Raw genomic sequence first — 22,948 nt, forward strand, 5'->3', positions numbered from 1 at the left:
TGTCACTTTTACCTTACGTCTCGGCTGAATATCTACTGACTATACACTAGAGACTTTGTAGTAAAAACTTGCACAACTATTAAATTAATCCAGATAGACTGGACCACACTTAAAGGGGCTGCCAAACTTGACTATATGTTATATGCAGAGATCACCGGGGAGGCCAGTGATTGGCTGTAGTAGTGACCTGCCCTTGAATGTCAACTTATCTGGCAACATCTGAGATGGAGCTAGAGCTTCAGTAGATAGAGGGGTCAGGTAATGTAAGTTATACACGCCTTTGAAGTTGAGATGAACCCAATTCAAGGTCCCTTTCCACAGATAATAAAAATAACAGTGTCCAATTGATCATTCTGTAATATGCACTACTAATATGCATCTACTAATACAGGATGTAGATATTGTCAAAGTCCAGATTCAGAACAAATCTGTTAGAATGTTTAGCAAAAATCTTTATTTGTAGCATACAAAATTAATTTGGGACCTATTACAGGTGCAGTCACATGGCGCTGACTCAACAGCCACTCGTAATGGATCGAAAGGGTTTTGTGTCACAGTGACGGCTTCTCTTAAGATCTGCCCCAGTCGGCTCCTCACACTTGACGTTGGCAGCTTCTGTACTGTGGAAGTAGTTTGGGCTCCAGGTCACTGGGTCATTAAAGGTCTCTGTTAAGTTCACTGCTCAATGATAGCAGTCCTCGCCATCACATCTCTGGTTAGCACCAAAAATCTTGGTCTGTGTCTGCTCGCTATCCTCTCTGCCGGGGCTGCATGCAACAAGCCTTGTGCTTTTTTTAATTTCAATTTTCAGTCCTGTTGTTCTGTACACACGAGTGCAAACATTGTACTGGCTATAAAACTTGGCACATTCAAAAACAGCAACATTTTAATGTACAACTTGCTTTTTGTAACTTTTATAAATATAGTAACGTCATTTCCAGTCTCCAGAAGCTCAGGTCCTCAGAAACGGGCGCAAATATTTACATGAAAAATACGAAAAAAAAAGTTCTGAAAAAGGTCATAAATAAGCCATGAATGGAAAATACTGGAAAAGTTTTAAAGTGTCTTTGACGAAACATCTCTGTGTACGACGTCTTGGCAGGAAAGTATGATCAGCGGCGGCTGAGGTTTCCTCATCTCTTGTCCTGGGGGAACAGGAGTAGCAATACAGATTAATTGTGGTTTCCAGTCCAGGTATTGAATACAAATAATCATAATGATATTACTTCACAGAACCGCAAGCTTCAGCTACTGTGTTAGGCCCCTTCCACACGTGCAAGTGTTAATGCGCTGAACTTGCATTTCGCAGCGAGTGATGCCCGGATCACACGGCCCGAACGCTGCAAACCAGAACTGGTCTGACATGCTGAGTTCAGTTCCGGTTTGCAGCGTTCGGGCCGGGAGATCCAGGGAGTACTCGCTGCGAGTGTAATGCGAGTTTAGCACATTAACACTCGCAAGTGTGGAAGGGGCCTTAGTGTTGCGTTTCATGTGCATTGTTCATGCAGATTTTCTGCGCACATATTTTTCATCCGTTTTGTCACCTGATCTGAATTTCTAGAGAAAATATACATCATGGTGTGGATTTGATACTGATATTTGCTCTCCCATAGAAAAAACAGGACACAGGACAATGATGCTTTCCTGTCCCATTCCTTTAAATGGGCTTTTTCACACTCCAGTTTTTTTTCCACTGATCCACTGTTGTCAATGAACACAAAAGAATAGTTTCTAAACTCATCACTGCAAAAAACTGAAGTGTAATAAAGCCTATTGAAAAGAATGGTTCAGTAAGGCACCAGTGAAAAATCACTGAAGAAAGGAATAGAAAACCAGTCTGTATGTGTCCATAAGCCAAAATGGTTTAGTGAGAAATCACTGATGTGAAAAAAAAACACCAATGTAAAAACACCTTTAGGGTGATGTCAGGCGTATGTGTTTTCAATCCGTTTTCAATCAGTTTTTGGCCCATTTTGCTTAAAAACGCATTGAAAACGGATTGAAAACGCATACGTGTGCCATCATCCTTTGGCCGGTGGCACACGTGGCATTTGTGAACCCGTTTTTGGCCCATTTTTAAGCAGTCCGTTTAAAAACGCATGAGTTTTTCACATTTTGTCAGTTTCCCCCGTTTTAAAACCGGATGCGTTTTTTAAACGTGCTGCTTAAAAACGTCAGAAAAGTGGGTTCAAAACGCCACGTGTGCTGCCGGCCTTAAGCTTAGGATTTTCCTCACCAAAATCCACATGTAAAATCCCCACTGAATCTGCAACGTGTGCAGATAGCCCCAAGGCGCATTCACATGTGGCATTTAACGCATGTGTTTGTTAATTCAGTGTTAACATATTTGTTAATAGATGTGTTAACAGTTGCAATTTGCAAAAAAAAATGTTTACAGCTATTTAAAGGGGTTATCCGGGTTTTAAAAACTAGTGAGCGCCGGGCTGGGGTGGGCTATTTAAAAATAACAAACATCCACTTCGATCCGTGCCGATGTTTGTTTACAGGGGCACAGAAGCCGCGCACAGGGAGCTTCCGGTCCGTGATGTGGCCGGCTCCTCCCATCCGTCCCTATCTCTCAGTGTTGTAAGCGGTGGGAGATGGTGTCGGATGGAAGCTTCCGGTCGGCCAGAAGCTCCCTGTGCGCCCTTGGATACAAACCGGCGCACAGAGGAGACGGACCGCGGAGCAGGACATCGGCAGCGCCGGACGAGGCAAGTAGATGTTAATTATGTTTAAATAGCCCACCCCACCCCGGCCCTCAGTAATTTTTAAAACCTGGATAACCCCTTTAATCAAGCAAATCTCTCAACAGTTGTTGCATTACTTTTTGAAACGCAATGTGTTGCATCACGTTTTTTGATGCGTATTTGATGCATTCCTAAGGCTTCAGCCTTAATCACATGCTGAGGTTACATTGCATTTTAGCAGATGCAGTGGAAACGCAATGTAACCTTAGCATGTCATCAAGGCTGAAGCCTTTGGAATGTGTCAAAAACGCATCAAAAAACGTGATGCAATGCATCGTGTGAAAGCGGCCTCAGACTGCGATTGGGAAAGACCAACCCCTTTCTTAAATTTTTTACCGGCAAAACAAGTGTCGTTCTCCTTATTGCAAACATTTGGGTCTGAAAGCAGGTCCAGTAGGGAGAAGCTCCTCCCCCTTGCACTTGAATTGTGTTTCTAAATTTAAACGCATGCATTATTGCATGTTTACCATGCATTTGGCTGGTTTAAGCAGCTTGAAAATGGCAATACAGCTGCTTACACTTCCAGAAATCAAGAAAGATGGATTATCGCATGCAATTCCAAACGCATCACAACAGCTGAAAAGAGGGGATTTTCCTAATGACATTACGTTTACAAGTTGCATGTGATAACACAGTGTTAATGCATGCATTAATGTAGTGTTAACACATGTGTTTTGTAAATTAAATGTTGACTGCAATGTAATCAGGCAAATGTCCTCTTCTCAGCTGTTGTGATGCGTTTGAAAATGCACCCGATAACGCCATGTGTAAACGCATCACACCCGGGCTCCAACAATGCACTGCACATTATTGGTGTCCACAACCCACCAAATCCGTGAGCTGCAGGGAATGTACATTATCCAGAAAGAGGCAGTGTTAACATATGAGTCAAAAGAATCCTGGTACATTATGCATGACAATGAAAGCTTTGGCTATAACTATGAGTAATAATGGTACTGCCACTTTAACTTATCACCAGTACAGTATATCAGTATATGATGAATTGTAAAGTAGATCTAGAAGTAACCAGCACTACATCTGATCCATACACTGAACCTTTGTGAATGTGTAATGAATATTATCTGTTTTATCAATTATGATTCTTCTGGAGAACCTGTAGACATCATTCTGCTATTGTGTATATGATGGCCTTAAATGGCTGATACCAGGTAATAATAGATTTTATTTTCTTGTCCTACAGTAAGCCTTCCCCTAGCCTGCAATGGCTGACAACATGGAGAAATAGATTGCTTAATCTTCAATTCAAATAGAACAGCTTGTTTTAATCGTATTCTTGTGCCCTCATTCTCTTTCTGGGTCCTCCCTGTGCTCTGTCACATCTATTTCTAATAATAAACTTATTCTTATGGGAGAAATTCTCTAGGATGAGAAATTTTGCCCTCTTGAAAGGAAGCCGTCAGTAACCTGACATGAAGAGGCCGATAAATCCATCACGTCTCCTGTCACCTACAGAAAAGTGCACAAAAAAGAGCAAATATTTCCCCTGGGAATGAGTAGGGCTCTCGGCTTTCACGAGTCTTGTGAGATCGGGTTTCTGCTCTAGGCCTTGGACTTTTGAAATCTTTGAAGTTGGTTTGTTGAAATTTTATTGAAGATGAGATATGGTGGCATTTACTGCTGTGCAGGGCCTTGAGTCACCTGTGCAGGAAGGTGTCATGTCCTAGGGCAGGAAGGACGTAACCAGATCCGCCACTCAGTGCAGCCCAACCTCTATCAGCAGGGGAAAGGCTTATGTTTCTGTGGTATGTAAAACATACAAATTTCCAGCAAAAAACTATTTTAAGCTGGTAAATATTATCATTTCAATTATCTCAATTAGCCAGCTATACCAATCAAATTATCATTTCAGGAGTCTGGGAAAGCTGGGTGATGCAGATCCAGGTATTGTGACTGTGGTCATTTTCTCATATGTGTTATCTGTGACCTCCTTCCTTCTAAATTCAAGATTTAAAGTTGTGGTAATAATTTTATATTCAGCAGGACCTTCACCCTTGAAATTCTCGTACATCTTAATCCTCCCTTATGTTACACAGTTTCACCCTCTGCTCCCTCAGCACTCCCCGCTCCCTCTGCCTGATCTAATCTCACTACAGCAGAGGAAGTTTCAGTACACAATGGGAAGGAGCCGTACTCTTGCACAGTGTAACAACGAAGCTACAGCGCCAGCGTATAATAGCCCCACCACTGCATATTCGCAGCGGGATACATCAAGAGGCTTCCAGCTCTTGATGCACCGGGGCGGGGGGCTGAGAAGCGTTTATCCTGCCCTGCCTGGCGTAGACAAAGACGCAGCCGGCGACTTTTCACGTATGATAAGTCGCCAGCGGCAGCAAGTGCGCAGGCGCGGGGACAGTAATGCCCTGCGCCGGCCCACTCTTGGCGTGAAGGTGGCGGATATGGGCAAATAATCGCAAGTGCTAGCAATAAGTTAGTATTTGCAATTATTTCATGGCCTCTGCGCCACTGACTTCCTGATAAATATGCCCCACGGTGTCTGGATCTAAGTAAGTGTAAGTGTCCCTGGTTTATCATGATGGACTTTCCTTTAATACTAAATATGAGTTATGTGATCCCCTGCATTTGTAATGTGGCCTAACAAAGGCCTAAATATTCCTCACATGACTCAAATTTCTGGACATTCTCCACATTTGCCTCCATTAAAGTTAATAATGTTCTTGTGCTGAAAACCCGCACAATACATCCATGAGATCTATCAACACGGGAGCTCCAGCTGCTGAAGCCCTTCACAGCTCAGTTTCTATAAGGTGGATGAAAGCTGCCATTGCTATTCAGGCCCCATAGGCAACAAAAAGACAAAAAATATCTTGTATTATTTAGAGTGGAGGCGTCTGTAGAAATACTCTCAGTATTCAGGAATAGAGGTAGAAACTCTCAACATAACAGAATGTGGCTATGAAACCCCCACAAAATGTATCTATCTTTATACTTTCATCTTCCCTGATACAGTTGGATAAAAACATATTTACTCAGCCACCAATTGTGAAAGTTCTCCCACTTAAATAGATGAGAGAGGCCTGTAATTTACATCATAAGTAGATCTCGACTATAAGAGACAAAATGTGAAAACAAATCCAGAAAATCACATTGCCTGATTTTTAAAACATTTATTTGCAATTTATGGTGGAAAAGAAGTATTTGGTCATCTACAAATAAGCAAGATTTCTGGCTACCACAGACCTGTAACTTCTTCTCTAAGAGGCTCCTCTCTCCTCTACCAAAGTAGAATTGTTTAGTAGAAACACAACTTGTCGGGTTTGGAGGATAGTCAATGCTGAGTTGTATCCAAAGAACACCAGACCTACTGTGAAGCATGGGGTGGCAACATCATGACGAGGGGTTGTTTCTCTGCTAAGGGACCAAGACGCAGACAGTGCAAACTTTCTATTAGCAAGGGCAATGAAGATGAAATATGGCTTAGTCTTTCAGCATGACAGGAGTGGCTTTGTAAGAAGCATTTCAAAGTCCTGGAGTGGCCTCACCAGTCTCCAGATCTCAACCCCATAGAGAACCTTTGGAGGGAGTTGAAAAATTTGTCAGTCAGGGGCCCAGAAATTCCTAGTGAAAGCCCTGTGTGCCGTCCTTGTGGAGACTTACAGAACCTCTGTAAATGCCAACAAAGGATATATAAGAGGTATTGAGATGAACTTTTGTTATTGACCAAATATTTCTTTCCCACCATAATTTGCAAATAAATATTTAAAAATCAGACAATGTTATTTTCTGGATTTGTTCTCACATTTTGTCTCTCATAGTTGAGGTACACTTATGATGTCAATTACAGGCCTCTCATCTCTTTAACCACTATGCGCACCAGGACGTACTACAACATCTTGGTGCTGTGGGGGGTGTATGGAGAGAGCTCATGTGCTGATCTCTCTCCATACACAGCGGGTGTCAGCTATATAATTCTGTGATTGGTGCTGGCACCTGTTGACCTGTTAAGTGCCGCGATTGAAGCCAATCACGGCACCTAAGTTACCATGCCATGGGTGCCACTATCTTGATGGCTGATCACCACCCCATCGTGACATCATCGGAGGGCAGCGATTGGTTGCCATGTGTAATGCAAAAGATGGCAGGCTATTAGAGATCAGCAGTAAAATTGCTATATGCAGTAGTATTGCAGTATATAGTATTAGCAGTATTAGCAGCTTTCCAGTATATTTCAAGGTATATTAAATGGTGCCACTAAAAAGTAAAATTGGTCCCGCAGATAACAAAAAATAAAAAAGTTATTGCGAGGGGAGTAAAAAAACAAACACAAAAATGAGATCTGAGTCCTATAAGGGTTGAATGGGAGAACTTGCACAATTGGTGGCTGACTAAATACTGTTTTTCCCCACTGTACAAACTGCAACAAACTGTTTCTAACCACATACCAGTAACATACAACCCCCACAAGTCTGATACAAATCTTATATACATCAACAGAACAGGGAGTGGAGACCATAATGCAAGTGTCTCTGTCCCCTATGTAAAAAATCCGTATACACTGGAAGGGGGAGCATTCTGCCCAAAATGGAAATCAAGATTTTTATGTAGTTCAAAAAATAAAAGCAGACTCTACAGTAAATATCTTTCACCTTGCTTATTATTTTCTGTATTACCAGCAAACATTTTTAGAGTACCGTCCCCCATCTCATGTGTTACCTCTTTCCGGTCCCCTGTTTTGCTTCTTCCGGATGGATGACTCCTAGAACCCGCGGACCCCCGGGATGAGCTGCTTCCTGATGTGGAACAATTACTGGACATCTGACTTCTGGACAGGAAGTTGGGTTTACTGTATGGAATGATTTCTTCATCTACAATGATAATTGGATGGGAGGATAAATTTGTGAACCATTTCTAATCTTATATCCTGAACCCCTACTACAACGAGGTATATATATAACACAACCATAGGTATTTCTCAGATAATTTATCATAAACCCTCTGGTTCATACATTTTTCTTCATTTTTACATGTTCATATGCAGCAGTTTTACACTGTGATAGTATATTACCAACGCAGCAATATGGTAACTTGTAGTGAATTAAATATTAAAGAGATTTCTATAAGTTTATATTAATAATGCAACAAAAGCCGTAGAAATAGTTGCAGCACAGGCAAATGTAGGTAAGTATAAAGGGTTTTGCCTCCTATTTCTTAGAAGAAGTGTTGTTGGATCGGAGGTTAGATTGCCTGTAGAGAAATTGTTCTATGCAATTACAGAATATAACAGAGATATTTACCCTCTCTGTGGTTAAGTGGGTGCGTCGTACCCCCCCTCTGATGTGCTGCTCCAGATCTTCTTTCTACTGAAGACGTGGCACTGGCATCTCTCTCCAATGATGAGCCGCAGTACTCCATGCGGGGGGAGCCTGGCTCTTCGTCTGCAGGAGGGGGCTCAGGTGGTGGTGGGAGATCTGGGAAAAAAATAAAAACTTTCATGATTTTTATGAATGGTTCGTAACCATATTTCACCATAACAACTTGGGGTGATTTTATCAATGTGTTTCATGGAGACAACTAGGTCTTTGCTGCGCTAGATTTATAGCTGTGATAAATTCTGGTGCAGTGTAAGGCCTCCTGTATGTCAGTCCTATCCCATGAACTGCCCACCTTTTTTGGTGCATTCACTATTTTCTGCTTGGTCACACCCCGTTTTCCAAAGCCCATGCTCCTAACATAGTTACATGTGGATAAGGGATAACAATAAATGTTGGTACCACCTCTAGAATAGTTAAAGACAGAGCAAAGCTCCTGCTTGCCTTTCCACCATATACAATTTAAAAAATATTAGTTTTATGAAAAAGCCTTTACGCTGATGGATAGAATCGATAGTCTCACTAGAAAATTAAAAAAATGATCCAGCCTCTGAATCTACTATTCAGTAGAAAATATCTGTAATCTTCACTTTGTCACAGAATTCTGCAAATTCCCATTAGCAGGCAACGACAGCACTGTCCGAAACCTTATCCATTAAGTGGGGATTGTCCGAGCTGCTAATGACTTCAAGATGTAACAGATAGGGCAGATAGGATTTCATTTATTTTAATAATTCTCTCTCCCCGGGAGTAAATGCTACATTTCATGGCCTTATCCATGGAAACATTTCACCTATTGTCCAATGTGTGTCAGCAAGGAATGTGGAGCGAGATATAATACACTGGCTATGCTGTATACAGATGTCCATACTATAACTGGCTAGGCAGTAGAGAGGAATCACTTCACAGCACATGTTTTTCTCCAATGTCCAGATGTAATTTTTTTATTCTTACAATATCTGCATCATCATTGTAATTCCTGTATCTTTCCTTCTCATATGAACATTAGTAATAGGAACATGAACAATCACTTTAATAATTTGCTAAACAATATACATGTAGATGATTTAGGTCTAGGCAATTTGCTTCTAGTGTAAACTTCGATTATTTTCAAAATAAAAGTCAAAGTTTAATTGTAATGTTATTTTTTTATATTTTATTTTACTAAAAATCTCATTCTGCCCCCTTTCTTTTTATGTTACTCACACTTATTTTTCTATGCCCAAAAATCTCTCTCCCTTATGTCTCTCTATGACCCACTACCCTCTATGTTGCTCTTCTTACTTCTCTATGCATCCTCCTTTATGATACAACCTGTTAACTATGTTGCCCCATTATATTTCTGTGCCCCCCCCCTTCTTAACTTTCTATGCCCCCTCTTAATTTTTTATGGCTGCTGGTTTCTGGAACCCTGGGGGCAGAGCTAACATCAATTTTATGATCCAGGGCCTCAATAGGGAGGAGGAGCAAACTTCAGCACCGGGACCCAACGTTAGTTCTGACAGCAGAGGAAGAGCCAGTGTGTCTAGGAGGGCAGTAAGAACAGCTTGAATGAATCCACACACAAATGAATCACTTTTCTGAGAAATTCAATATCATAGTAAGCTGAGTGAATTAATGAAATTAATGTGATTAATCATCCAGCCCTAGTGTGCTCAATAGCACTTCCAGATATCATATAAGTATAAGAACACTGACCTCCTTGCTTGGCTTCCCGGCGATAGTGGGGAGACTTTGATTTTTTTTTGCCTTTTGATTTCTGTCCAGGAGGAGTGCTGATGTCTCCGGACAGAGGTTGTGCTTTTCCTGGGGGATTACAAAGAAAATATATGTATATATATTAATATTAAACCGGATTAATACACAAACTAGACATTTTCCAACAAATCTGTAAATCTGTCAGTATTGTAGTGATTCCTTCCTGTAGGAACTGACCTGTATTAGGGTAACTGACATTCTCTGAGCTCAGTGTAGGATTTTGGCTGAGGTTCCTTCTGTGGCCATGCCGCGGTGTCTCACCACCCTCCGTATAAAGGCTTGGGTTAGACTGTGTCAGGGGAGGACTGGGGGCTCTTTGCATTGGTACAGTTCCAACCTGGATACGCCTACATAAAAAGAATAAAAACTTTTCATTAGACACTGAAATATTTTTATACTCTTATGCTTAATAACATGGGCGAATACAAAGAGGTTGTAAATGAGACAGATTTTTACCTGGGATGAGGAGTGAGGTCAAACTGTTGTAGCCTTGGGATGTCCTCTGATTCATGGAGCTCATCTCGGGGGGAAGGGGTAAGTGTAGCAGTAGACTGCTGACCATAGGACTGTGCAGGAGAAGATGCTTCTCCACGAGGGGGTGGTGGAGGACAATCCTCTGGAATGTTCTCCATCAAATATGTCCTTTCTGGTAATGGGGGGCACCATTCTTCTGTCTCGGAGCTGTTGAAGAATAATTACCTTGTGACTCCAACTATCCATTTTAAATGATAAATGAAACAAAAGTCGCCCAAGATTTGCTTCTAGTTGGAGAGGTGCCCAGTAAGGTAGAAACATGCTGTTGGTGACTGGCACTCACCCACCTTGCGCCTTTATATAATATTGAACATTACAGATATACTTCCTTTTTCTAATAAATACTGTGTCATGAGCTCAGAATCGTGATTTGCAGTATTGTGTACAGTTTACAGATGTAACTGTAGTGAAGTGAATATGGCTTTATTATTGGGTTCATTAATGAATCAGGCTCGCAGGTCCATGATTTACAAACAGCAGCGTCTTAAATTAGCACAATTATAAACAAACACAATCAATTGCCAGGAATCTGCTGGCTCCGAGCATCCTAACAGACACTGGAGCATAAGCCGCGGCTGGAAGAGGCAGCTCATTTGGAAGAAAAAACTCACTTCATTTCCACGTCTGAGTCTTCGTCCTGGAAGTGATTCAGCTCGTTGGCTGGTGGTGGAGGAGGCAACACTTCTGTCCAATTTAGTGATGGCGTCTTAACTGGTTTCCCTATCGACTTCTGTTTCCCATGCTTAGAGACTAAAACAAACCAATAATAAGAACAAATAAAAACATAATCACATTATTATTAAAAAGCCATATATGTTATTAGTGATTGCTGACCAGAATTATATCATGAGGCTATAAGCTGACGTTGTAAAAGTATAAAGAATCTTGTACATGGGGGGCAGTAGTTATAATAGTTATAGACTTGTACGGAAGGAGCAGTATTATAGTAGTTATACATAGTTGTACATAGGATCCATATAATACTAGTTATATTCTTGTACAAAGGAAGCAGTGTTACAGTAGTTATATACTTGTACATAGGGGCAGTATTATAGTAGTTATATTTTGGTACATAGAAGCAGTTTTATACTAGTTATATTCTTGCACATAGGAGCAGTATTATAGTAGTTACTGTATATTCTTGTACATAGGGGCAGTATTATAGTAGTTATATTCTTGTACATAGGGGGCAGTATTATAGTAGTTACTGTATATTCTTGTACATAGGGGGCAGTATTATAGTAGTTATATTCTTGTACATTGGGGGGCAGTATTATAGTAGTTATATTCTTGTACATAGGGGGCAGTATTATAGTAGTTATATTCTTGTACACAGGAGCAGTAGTACTGTAGTTACATTATTGTCCAAAGGGAGCAGTATTATAGTAGTTATATTTCTGTATATAGTAGATATTATTCTAGTTGTTATATTCTTGTACATGGGAGGCAATGTTATAATAGATATATTCTCAAAAACTTGTAAAAAAGGCATTATTTGTACACAGGTCGGAAGTATTAGGGTAAATTTATTCTTGTACTTAGGGTAGTGCTGGCTGCAGGTATAGCACTCAGAAATTGTCTTTTAGTAGCTGGCACATAGCCCTTCATTCTTCTTTCTAAATGCAATTCAGTATATATAAAAAATATGTTTAAATACCGTTTTCTCCCTTGTTTCGCTCAGGCTGTGCATATAGTACTCCAGATGTTCCAGCCTGCACGTTCCAGGCATTGTCCTCTGATTCAGGTGAGTGCAGGTTCTGACCACCATAAGGTACAACAGGGGTGGTGGCATAGGGAGTAGTGTGCTGTGAGTAAACCCCATTGAAAGTCCTCATGTCCTCACTAGTAGGATCAATTGTGCTGTAGATTGGTCCATCTGAGACACCAGTCCCAAATTTCTCTGTCTGTGCGATGTAGTTAGAAATTCCAGCATCTGACAAGGACAAATGGCATTGAATAAATTAAAAAATATCCTTCTAACGCTCCATTCATTGTTAGTGAAAAAAGACATCCAGTGATCAGTATGACGTTAGCCTGTGAATGCTTTTCTAAACTAATGAGATTTTCATAAGAACTAATATCTATATTACCTGAACATATTTCATAATGGGGTTAGCATAGTATCTTATGTGAACATTAGAGCTCGTCAAATACACAGAGAAAACCAGACATCAGAATACTAAGCTAGTGTTGGCAGCCAATGTTTTCATGGTTATTAGGATGGCAGTCCAAGATTTTCTTAGAATCTGTTATCCTTACAATACAAATCAGGCACCACAATAGTGCTGTGCAGCTTACCATTGTAGTATCTCTCTGAGGGGTTGTGATTGCCAGGACAGCAGTTCACTGCAGTCTCCTTAGGCTTGCCATTTCTCAGGAGGTTGGTTGCTGGCCAGGAATCGGCTAGCCAGGGGTAGTTGGATGCACTCGTTGCCAACATTCCAGGCCTGAAGACAAGACATATATGAATTAAAAATGAGGATTTCTAATATAAATAGAACAAAGCTACCCACAAAATATAATTGGAAAATAAGCTGCATATTACCAAAATTTTAAATGGCTAAAATGAAGGGCAGCCCATGAGTAAGCGGTATTATTTAAAGGGAACCTACCACCACAAATCTACCTATAAAGGTAGATCGGGTGGTAGGTGGATCAATGGGACGTGAGGATAGCGCTTTTAAGGGCTAATCCTCACGTCCCCGCACTTTTTTAGTAACTTTTATGCTAATTTTCTTATGCGGCTACTGGGGCGTGGAGTAGCCACATCTGAGGTTACACGAGGCGGCTACTCCAAGCCCCGGTAGCCACTTTACCCCTCCTACTCACCATCTTCGGCCCGCGCCTGCGCTGTCACTGCTCCGAAGCCGGGGCTGCACAGGCGTGGGCCTGCTGTTCTGCGCATGGTGAGTAGGAGGGGTAAAGTGGCTACCGGGGCGTGGAGTAGCCGCCTCGTGTAACCTCAGATGCGGCTACTCCACGCCCCAGTAGCCGCATAAGAAAATTAGCATAAAAGTCAAATAAAAGTTACTAAAAAAGTGCGGGGACGTGAGGATTAGCCCTTAAAAGCACTCTCCTCACGTCCCATTGATCCACCTACCACCCGATCTATCTTTATAGGTAGATTTGTGGTGGTAGGTTCCCTTTAAAGGTTTATGTATCCCTTGACCAATTTGTTGTGGCTCCTGTGAACGGAGAAGTGTGCAGCTTTCTCTATATACATTGAATATACTATAAATATCCCTTATGTACTGCCATTTAGGCATAGTGTACAGATAATATAGTCATAGGAAGGTCAATGGTGGAATATTTATTCTGTATTTTACTTGCTCTATACCACATATGCATAGTTAATGCACACATCTTATATAACATGTTCATCTAAGACTCCTTACCTGGCAGTAATATGGCTGGACCCCTCATTGTGGGGAAAAGACACTGAAAAAGAGCAAAATATAAGCATGAAAATACCTAAAAATTAAGGTGATACTGACAATGATATGTGGAAATGAACAGTTACCTGCTGGGGTATAGGCGAAGGAAGCTGCGAAATAAAGACATAAAACAAGTGAGTTTTTTTTCTGCATTGGTGAATATATGGGCCACACTAACAGGTAACATTTCAACTGTAACCATACAGAGATACAAAATGCCACATGGTCTGCTATATATCTTGTATAGCATATATTGGGGTTTCCTTACCAGTATAATGGCTCAGCTCCTTTCTCTTCTTCCTGCGGCAGTATATCCAGACACTGAAGCACATCAAGATTACCCAGCATGCCCCACCAATGCCCGCAATGAATGCTGGCTGCTTCACAACATCTGTGATCTGTTCTGTCAGGCTGACACTATCTCCATTGTTAACCGAGACATGATCTGCAGACGGTTCTAAGGGAAAAAGAGAATGGTATGACCGCTACATCACCAAAACGCTGTAAAAGAAGGATGGACATTAAGGTGGCAGATAGAAGGAATACTTACTGATCTGGATTGTGATTGGCTGGCTCTTAACTCCAAAACCGGCGCTTGTTGCAGCAGCAACTTCAACGCGGTACAGAATTCCTGGGACAAGACCTCGTATAACTGTGCTGTGTACTGTCCCATCCACTGTTCTGTTTATATGATAGCGAGACTCATTTCCTAAACACCAAATCTGTAATAAAGAATTATTGTATTGTATTGTTAAAGAATTGTGTATAAGACCCTGGATGATGGTAGAAGTATATGTGTGAAGTGATGTGCAGAAGCACAGGTGTGCTCTAATATAATAGTAGCAGTCACCTGTTATTATACTTTGTTGGTCCCTAAAGTTTTAGACATTCTAAAATATTAGGAGCTGTCTACTTTTCACAAGGTATTTTCCACAAACTATTTTCTGTTAACTAGCTTATCGTGAACTGTTTGTCTTATGAATTATTGTACCTTTCAGCTGAAAATATGAAAGCATTGGCATTGAAATCAATGGGCATCTATGGTTTGCAGAAGTGTTCCAGAGCTAACAAAACACTTGTAGCATTATCATGTGCAGGCAACTGGAGAACAGTCCAACATATATAATTGGATTCCCCCGTAAAAATTACATTGATTTGACCTAGGTCTTTTTCAATTTTGGTGACAGATGGCACTGTAATGCTAAAAATCGAAATCTGTGCAGAAACGTTTAAAATGGGGATATTTCCAAAATCTGAAATAGACGAATACAATATTTTTCTAAAAGCTATACAATGTTACCAAATTCAAGCACCTAATGTAGAGCATTCAATATTTGAAAACTTTGCAGGCAATAAGAGGGGAGGAGACTTATGTAGTTTCTACATAAGAAATTAGACTGGGGGTAAAAATACAGGGTCAACGTTAGTATCATTGGATATATTTTTAAGAAACATTTGTCATGTATTTTAATGTTTTTCAATCCAATGTGTATTTATCAAGAGATCCCCATTTTATGATGGGTGTTCCCTGCAGCAGTCATCACATAGGCACTTTATCACACTATTTTGTCTCTATGTGACTGATGAAAATAGTCTGGTGCTTGCCAATCTCTGTCACTTTGAATAGAGGGGTCTAGTGCATGGTATTCCCAATGACCCCACCCTTTTCCATGAAATAGGGGTCATAGGCACCGATCTAAAATGGATAAATCTCTGTTTACTCACCCGATAGTCCTGGATAATGCCATGTTGGTGCTCTACAGGAGGAGGTTCCCAGGTAATACTGATATTTGTGCTGTTACTGGTACCGACTGTCACTACAGCAACAGATTGTGGCGGTGCACTGGGAACTGTGAAGTACAGAAATAATAGAACTTAACTTGTGATAAGATCTGACATAACAATTATCTGAGCTGGAGGGAAAGTTATCACCCATCAACCCCAACAAAGATGATCTAGTTGGTCCCTTCTCTCACAGCAGAGAATGGAGGAGATTCCTGAAATAAACCCACAGTTCAGAAAATATGTCCTACACATGGGGATGCCGCCAGCCTTATGGACAGTGAATTATAATGCAAACATGAGAGTAAATCATCATTGATATGATATTGTATTGTTATAGATTCTGCTATTATAGTAAAGTGTATTGTAGTAAAATGTTATTATTATTAACATATCCAGTATCTGAAAACACTCACAAGCACAGTCTTCCCCAGGAATCTTATCTCAAAGTCTCATCTCCCCTGTCCACCAGTGTCGCTGCAGCATACGCTCCTATGGCTTTATTATTTAGATTTCTGCTAAGGCTTAAGATATTTTGTTTCTTTAACATCAACACTTTGCAGTGTGTGAGGTAATGTTACTAGCTATGGAGCGCATTACACCCCCTCGGGCCCTGTTTTGGCTGAGTGGGGACAAGTTACATATTTCTGCTGTTAGGTCAGTAGATTCCTGATGGGGCAGCTCACAATCTTATCTTCCGATGAGGATATGCCATAAAAAATTATGGGCGTCGGGGGTAGTCACACGCTTGCACTCCAATACAAGGTTTTCCCATATCTCCAGCATGCTGAATATATTTACATCTAGCTGGTTATATCTCATTTGTCATGACTAAGCTCAGTACTTGGATTCCTCAGGTCTCTGGAGATGGCATAAGCTGCCGCTGAGAATCTCCTCCCCCATAGACAAGCTTCATCATTCTTCCAATTACTGTATCTCTGCCACTCTTACCTTCCTCCGGAGTGCGCACCAGCAAGATGTCACTGTCCATGCCTTGAAATTCATCAAAATATGGGCGGATTTTTATTTCATATTCTGTGCCCCTCTTTAAGTCCACCAGGACGGCAGTGCGCTCAGTGGGTGACTTCACATCTTGCACCACCCAGATGCTGGATTTGGGCCGATACATCACTCTGTAGCCCTGGATGAATTGTGCTTGCCTATCAACCTGTAAAATAAACCAAATAGGTTCAATTAATATAAACACTATTTAAGCAATTATACAAATCATTAATTTATACTGAATGTACAGAATATATTTTCAGAATGTATTGTACTCAATACACTGAAGAATTCAATGGTAAATTTTACTATACACTTACCACCCAGGCAGTCACTGTAATAGTAGAGATTATATCCCCCCGGGACACCATGATATTTAATGCAATGTGTGTTTATTTAATATCACATTAAACACAAGAAATGACAGATATTAAAAAAGACAAACTTCACGCTGATAAATCTGAAAGGCCTGCAATTAAATTGCAGCTTTATTTCCATCTCCTTGAACGTCCCCTACTCTCCCATCATGACTTTCTGCAGGACAAAGCCGCTCTCTTTGACAGCTCCTCCATTGAAACTGTTTGATCATTTAAGTTAATTAAAAATACAGTGAGAGGTTATTAAAAACGATATAATGACCAACAAATATTATGAGATTTCATTCCAGTTGTTTTCTCTGTAGCTTGTCAATTGTCAACAAATTAAGAAAAAGGATGAATATAAAGCACGGTAATTCTCGGCTGTAGAGTAATGAATCCCATCCATAATTGACAAGACTGCAGTAGGGGGGGGAAGGGCAGACGTAGGCACTTTGGGAGGTTTTGGCTGGAATTCTCTTCTGTTGCCAAGGACAACACGGAGCAGTAATGGCGGACACTAACAACAAGACCTGTCAAAAGAAGCTATTGATTTAAAGCATCTTATTAAAATGCCACTTCCTTGAAATCCCACATCTGGGGCAGCTAATGGGTCATTTTGGAGGAGAATGGGTAATCATGGCTATTTTCCTTGTCAGTGACAGTGGCAGAGGCCTTGAGGTCGCATCACATGACCACTTCTGTGCACTGCAAGACCATAGAAACAGAAGAAAAATAAGGAAATCTGACAGGAATGGTTAGTAGAGTGATAGCGGCAGTCTAGGGGGCTACCCAGTTACCAATTTGTTATTATCTTACATATGGAACAAATTTGTGTCAATGATGTCCCTAAGAACATTATAATAAGTAATAAATGTAGTGCATATTAAGTGAAACTTACGGTCCAAGTGACCTGGACGGTGGAGGAGGTGAGAATTATTGGTTTCTGAAGCTGAACGACAACCTCTCCAAGCTCACGTTGCACCTGGCGATGGTCCACACCTTGACGCGTTGGGCTGATGTCTACAAAATATCCAGAGATAACAAACATCAGTAAAAAGTGAGAAAAAAGAAAGGTAAATTGGACATTATTCTTAGTCATTATACTTACCTTGAGTACGGACAGGCTCTGAGATGGGACTAGGATCGCTGAGGCCATATGAGTTCATAGCTCGGATGATGAAAAGGTAAATGGTGTTTGGATTAAGGCCGATGACTGTGTGTTTCTCCACCTTAACATTATCCGCTACCGTCTGCCAGGTACTGCCCGCTGATTGACTTCATTGTGGTAAACAAAATGAATTAAATATTAATATCATAGAAGCTTACACTGAATAGTGTATTAAAGTAGTAATATTCCAATACATAGAGGCAGTATTATAGTAGTTATATTCTTGTACATAGGGGACAGTATTATAGTAGTTATATTCTTGTACATAGGGGGCAGTATTATAGTACTTATATTCCTATACATAGGGGCATTATAATAGTAGTAATATTCTTGTACATAGGGGACAGTATTATAGTAGTTATATTCTTGTACATAGGGGACAGTATTATAGTAGTTATATTCTTGTACATAGGGGAGAGTATTAAAGTTGCTATATTCTTGTACATAGGGGCCGTAGTATAGTAGTTATATTCTTGTACATAGGGGGCAGTATTATAGTACTTATATTCCTATACATAGGGGCATTATAATAGTAGTAATATTATTTTACATAGGGGCAGTATTATAGTAGTTATATTCTTGTACATAGGGGCAGTATTATAGTAGTTATATTCTTGTACATAGGGGGCAGTATTATTGTAGTTATATTCTTGTACATAGGGGCAGTATTATTGTAGTTATATTCTTGTACATAGAGGGCAGTATTATAGTAGTTATATTCTTGTACATGGGAGCAGTTTTATAGTAGATATATTCTTGTACATAGGGGGCAGTATTATAGTAGTTATATTCTTGTACATAGGGGCAGTATTATAATAGTTATATTCTTGTACATAAGGGGGCAGTATTATAGTAGATATATTCTTGTACATAGGGGGCAGTATTATAGTAGTTATATTCTTGTAGATAGGGGCAGTGTTATAGTAGTTATATTTTTGTACATAGGGGGAAGTATTATAGTAGTTATATTCTTGTACATAGGGGGCAGTATTATAGTAGTTATATTCTTGTACATAGGGGGCAGTATTATAGTAGTTATATTCCTATGCATTGGGGCAGTATTTTAGTAGTTTTATTCCTATACATTGGAGGTATTATTATAGTAGTTATATTCTTGTACATAGAGAACAGTAATATAGTAATTCTATTCTTATACATATGGGGTAGTATTAATATAATTAATGAAAAGAAAAAAACATCCATACAAATTCCAGTAAAGCTTTAAGACAGTGATGGCGAACTTTATAGAGAACGAGTGACCACACTACAACCAAAACACACTTATTTTTAGTAAAGTGCCAAAACATCAGTTTAAGCAGTAACTTATTGCTCTCTGCTCTGTCACAGCTTTCAATTGTATCAGTGTCCAGAAGACACCAACATAGTAGAAAGAAGGAGGAGACATTTGGATTATAATTGTAGCTTCCCTCCAGAGTCCCCAGAACAGAAGTTCCAATGATTATCTGGCCCTGTTCACACATTCTGCAGTTATAGACAGCTAACGCTTTAAAATAGCACTGAACGACGCACAACATGGGCTGCCAGGGACTGCAGGAGGAGGTCCTGTCTGCCAAACTCTGTGCTAGTTTGATGATTTAGGTGACCACAAAGAGGGCTCTTAGTGCCATCTCTGGCACCTGTGCCATAGGTTCGCCACCACTGCTTTAAGAATTATTTTACAATATTTCTAAGTATTCTACTTTCCCCAGTCTATGACTTAGGTGTGGAGCGGGGTCCTTGCAGTGAGACCCCCACATTTTCCCCTCATCTGTTCTCACAACAAACCCCCTTTCTGATTTATGACAGGATTTTGCTTGTTCTGTGTGCAGAATATTTTCATTGCTGACTAAACTGTTCACCACCTGCATTCTCCATAAATCTCAGTAAGGAACAAAGCTTAAGTGTCAGAAGCTCAGTCCTGTGGATGCGGCGCCCACTTATTGCTTCCTAAGAAAATGTTTGCAGAACCAATGACCTGAATCTCAGACATGACATCTGCAGTCTCAAAAAATAGTATAATGTTTTAACGAGTAGACACAAAAGCCATGTAATGGCAAATAATAAAATTCCCAATATGCAGATGAAAGGAAAATAAAAACCTACAATGGTATATGCAGAAATATCTGCTGCAATATGAAACTTATTGTCCAAGCTCACTTTCTTTACTGTGCCCGGTTTATGCTTTATTTACCTCTATAAGGATGGGTTCAAACATTTCAATTGAATTGCGTTTTAAAGCGTGATTCAATTTGGAAAGGGGAGTGGCTTGTCCCAATAGCATTTTCAATTGAAACACATGCGATTGGTAATAAGCACCACATGTTCTGCATGTTAAATAATGAAATGCAGTTGAAGCACATTTGCAATCGGGACAAGTCCCTCCCCCTTCCAATTGAATTGCATTTCTCCACAGATTTAGACACTGATGAAATGTTTTCTGTAGCCTCCAGCATTCCCAATCAATACCGTTAGTTTTTGCATTAATTGTGCTATCAAGATTAGCATCTGTAGGGTGGGCCGTACTGAGCTGGAGTTATTGAAGACAGCAATTTTCCTCTTGCCAAAGTGAAAATTATTCTGTAAAGTTTTAAAACAGGATCATAATCATAAAAATAATAATCTGGATGTTTTACCTGAAAGCCTCAATGATGTAAGATGACACCTGTGTGCTCCCGGACTGGGGATGTGGCTGCCATGTTAGAGTTACACTATTTTTGGTGACATCAGTGACTAGGGGTTTTGAAGGAGATCCAGGCACCAGGCTTGGCTCTGCTGGCTGCACTTGGACCAGGGAACCTTTTTCTTCAGAGACATAAGAAAAAAATTATTGTAAGAAAAATCTGGAAAAAAAAACCTTAAGCTCAATACTTTCACGCAGAACCTGTTTATAACCCGGAAATATATGGACCTGCAGTCCCTCTAGTAGCAACGTTTTTTTTCTGAGTTTGTTTCAGGCATAATCATGTAAATCTACGAGCATCCCATGAAGCACTCCTACTTACCTTGCACCTCCAGGTACCCACTCCAGGTGGTTTCTCCAGTAGAACTTGTGGCAACACAGATGTAAACACCAGAATCTGTCACCTGAAATTCAACAGAAATGTATGAAATATAATGAATGCAAAATGGGAACTTCTAATCTAATGAAGGGCACAGTGACATTGAGGAAAAAGAGAACAGATACCTTCATGGTCCCCCTCTCCTGCCAATACAGGCAGTCCCCGGGTTACATACAAGATAGGGTCTTTAGGTTTGTTCTTAAGTTGAATTTGTATGTAAGTCGGAACTGTATATTTTATCATTGTAATCCCAGCCAGAACTTTTTTGGGCTCTGTGACAATTGGATTTTAAAAATGTTGGGTTGTCATAAGAACCAGGATTAACAATAAAGCTTCATTACAGACACCTGTGATAACTGTTACAGATGTTTATTGTAGCCTAGGACTAAAGTACAATAAATAACCAATATCCAGTGGTCTTTTTGTAACTAGGGGTCGTATGTAAGTCGAGTGTTCTTAAGTAGGGGACCGCCTGTAATTGTTTTTCAATAAAGCCCACTCTGATGACTGCCAGATATCACTGACCGAAATCAGGACTGAGACTCCAAGAATCAAATAGTTATATGATGTACAAAACTTCATAGTCTAACATTTGCTTTTTCGGGTTCGCGTTATAATTTTCTTAGCTTGTGTGCCATCAGCGTATAGAACTGCAATATGGAGTGCCCATAGAAACCGTAGCCCTGTATATGTAGAAATCATGTCTGTAGAAATGATTTTGTCTGTGGGTTATTTGTTAAAACAATGGATGGCACATGGCCAAAGGTAACGTTCGTGTGCATAGGGGCTTAGTGTTAATTATGTCAGAAGTGTAATGAATGGTGTAGGAACTTTGTATGTGGCATATATTATACTCCTGTACTAGTCAGAATGATTGTGACATTTACTGTACTGTGTTCCAGCTTTTTACAGAATTGCAGTATACATACACTGTATAAGTGATCTGACATTGACGATTATACTCGTCCTACAGGATAACCAGTGCACTTTAAATATTTTCTATTGTGACTTCACCTTTCGCTGTAGGATACTTTTATAAGGCATCAAATGTAACTCATTATCCAACAAACATAAACTAAAATTGGCAATTTACAATATAATATATATCATAAATAACAATCCAATACACTTCTAAGGCAGAGATAATAAGATGATGTTTCTAGTCATTTATTTATTCTTAATTTTAACATCTTTTCAAGGTCTTCACTAGTAACCATATACAGTATGTAATAATATATAACTCCTCCCAAAATATATGTAGTGTGTAAGGTAAGTCTCTGCTATAGAGCTCCTTTTCCTCTACCCATCAGTCATTGCAGGCTGGTGAACCTGGCTTCCTGTGGGACCATTAACTCATAGCAGTCCTCGAATCCACATGACAAGTCTCATTCTTTCTTTTCTGGGTAAAGAGCTGCAGCCGAGACTATACGATGCTATTAACTGCACAGGGGACACAGGAGTTGCATTAACCTACTGACTTTAACACAACGAAGGACCAAAAATAACGCTGAGGATTTCACTCCCGACTGAATCTGGGCATCAATTTTTAAGCAAATATTTAGCGTGCACGCCATGTTTTGTAAGTTATTCATGAGTAACCTCCATTTTACCCTGCAGCAAAAAATCCATGGCGCTGCAGCCTAAACAACGACTCATGTCTATTCCAGTACTTCACACAGAGCAGGTGCCTACTGGAATTTTTCCTGCTGCATAAAAAAATGGCCTCCGTTTTTATAAAGTGTAGTTTGGGGTGA

General features: G+C 40.1%; 1 protein-coding gene across 3 annotated transcripts in view; it reads right to left on the reverse strand.

Moving 5' to 3' along the window:
- Positions 1–431: 431 nt before the first annotated feature.
- The window catches only part of ROBO3 (roundabout guidance receptor 3), a 219,070-nt gene continuing 196,553 nt past the window's right edge, over positions 432–22,948 (reverse strand). For all 3 annotated transcript variants that reach the window (XM_072156612.1, XM_072156613.1, XM_072156614.1), the window contains 19 exons: positions 21,138–21,219; positions 20,769–20,937; positions 18,076–18,242; positions 17,866–17,987; positions 16,558–16,774; positions 15,550–15,674; positions 14,375–14,546; positions 14,093–14,281; positions 13,911–13,934; positions 13,786–13,828; positions 12,689–12,837; positions 12,048–12,323; positions 11,002–11,140; positions 10,313–10,537; positions 10,034–10,203; positions 9,797–9,904; positions 8,024–8,197; positions 7,443–7,594; positions 432–1,145 (listed from right to left, as the gene is read on the reverse strand). In XM_072156612.1, the coding sequence (XP_072012713.1) occupies positions 1,134–1,145; positions 7,443–7,594; positions 8,024–8,197; positions 9,797–9,904; positions 10,034–10,203; positions 10,313–10,537; positions 11,002–11,140; positions 12,048–12,323; positions 12,689–12,837; positions 13,786–13,828; positions 13,911–13,934; positions 14,093–14,281; positions 14,375–14,546; positions 15,550–15,674; positions 16,558–16,774; positions 17,866–17,987; positions 18,076–18,242; positions 20,769–20,937; positions 21,138–21,219 (2,715 nt within the window). In that variant the 3' untranslated portion in view covers positions 432–1,133. The remainder of the gene's footprint in view (positions 1,146–7,442; positions 7,595–8,023; positions 8,198–9,796; positions 9,905–10,033; positions 10,204–10,312; positions 10,538–11,001; positions 11,141–12,047; positions 12,324–12,688; positions 12,838–13,785; positions 13,829–13,910; positions 13,935–14,092; positions 14,282–14,374; positions 14,547–15,549; positions 15,675–16,557; positions 16,775–17,865; positions 17,988–18,075; positions 18,243–20,768; positions 20,938–21,137; positions 21,220–22,948) is intronic.

Source organism: Engystomops pustulosus, chromosome 6 (assembly GCF_040894005.1).
Source record: "Engystomops pustulosus chromosome 6, aEngPut4.maternal, whole genome shotgun sequence".
Classification (NCBI taxonomy): Eukaryota; Metazoa; Chordata; class Amphibia; order Anura; family Leptodactylidae; genus Engystomops; species Engystomops pustulosus.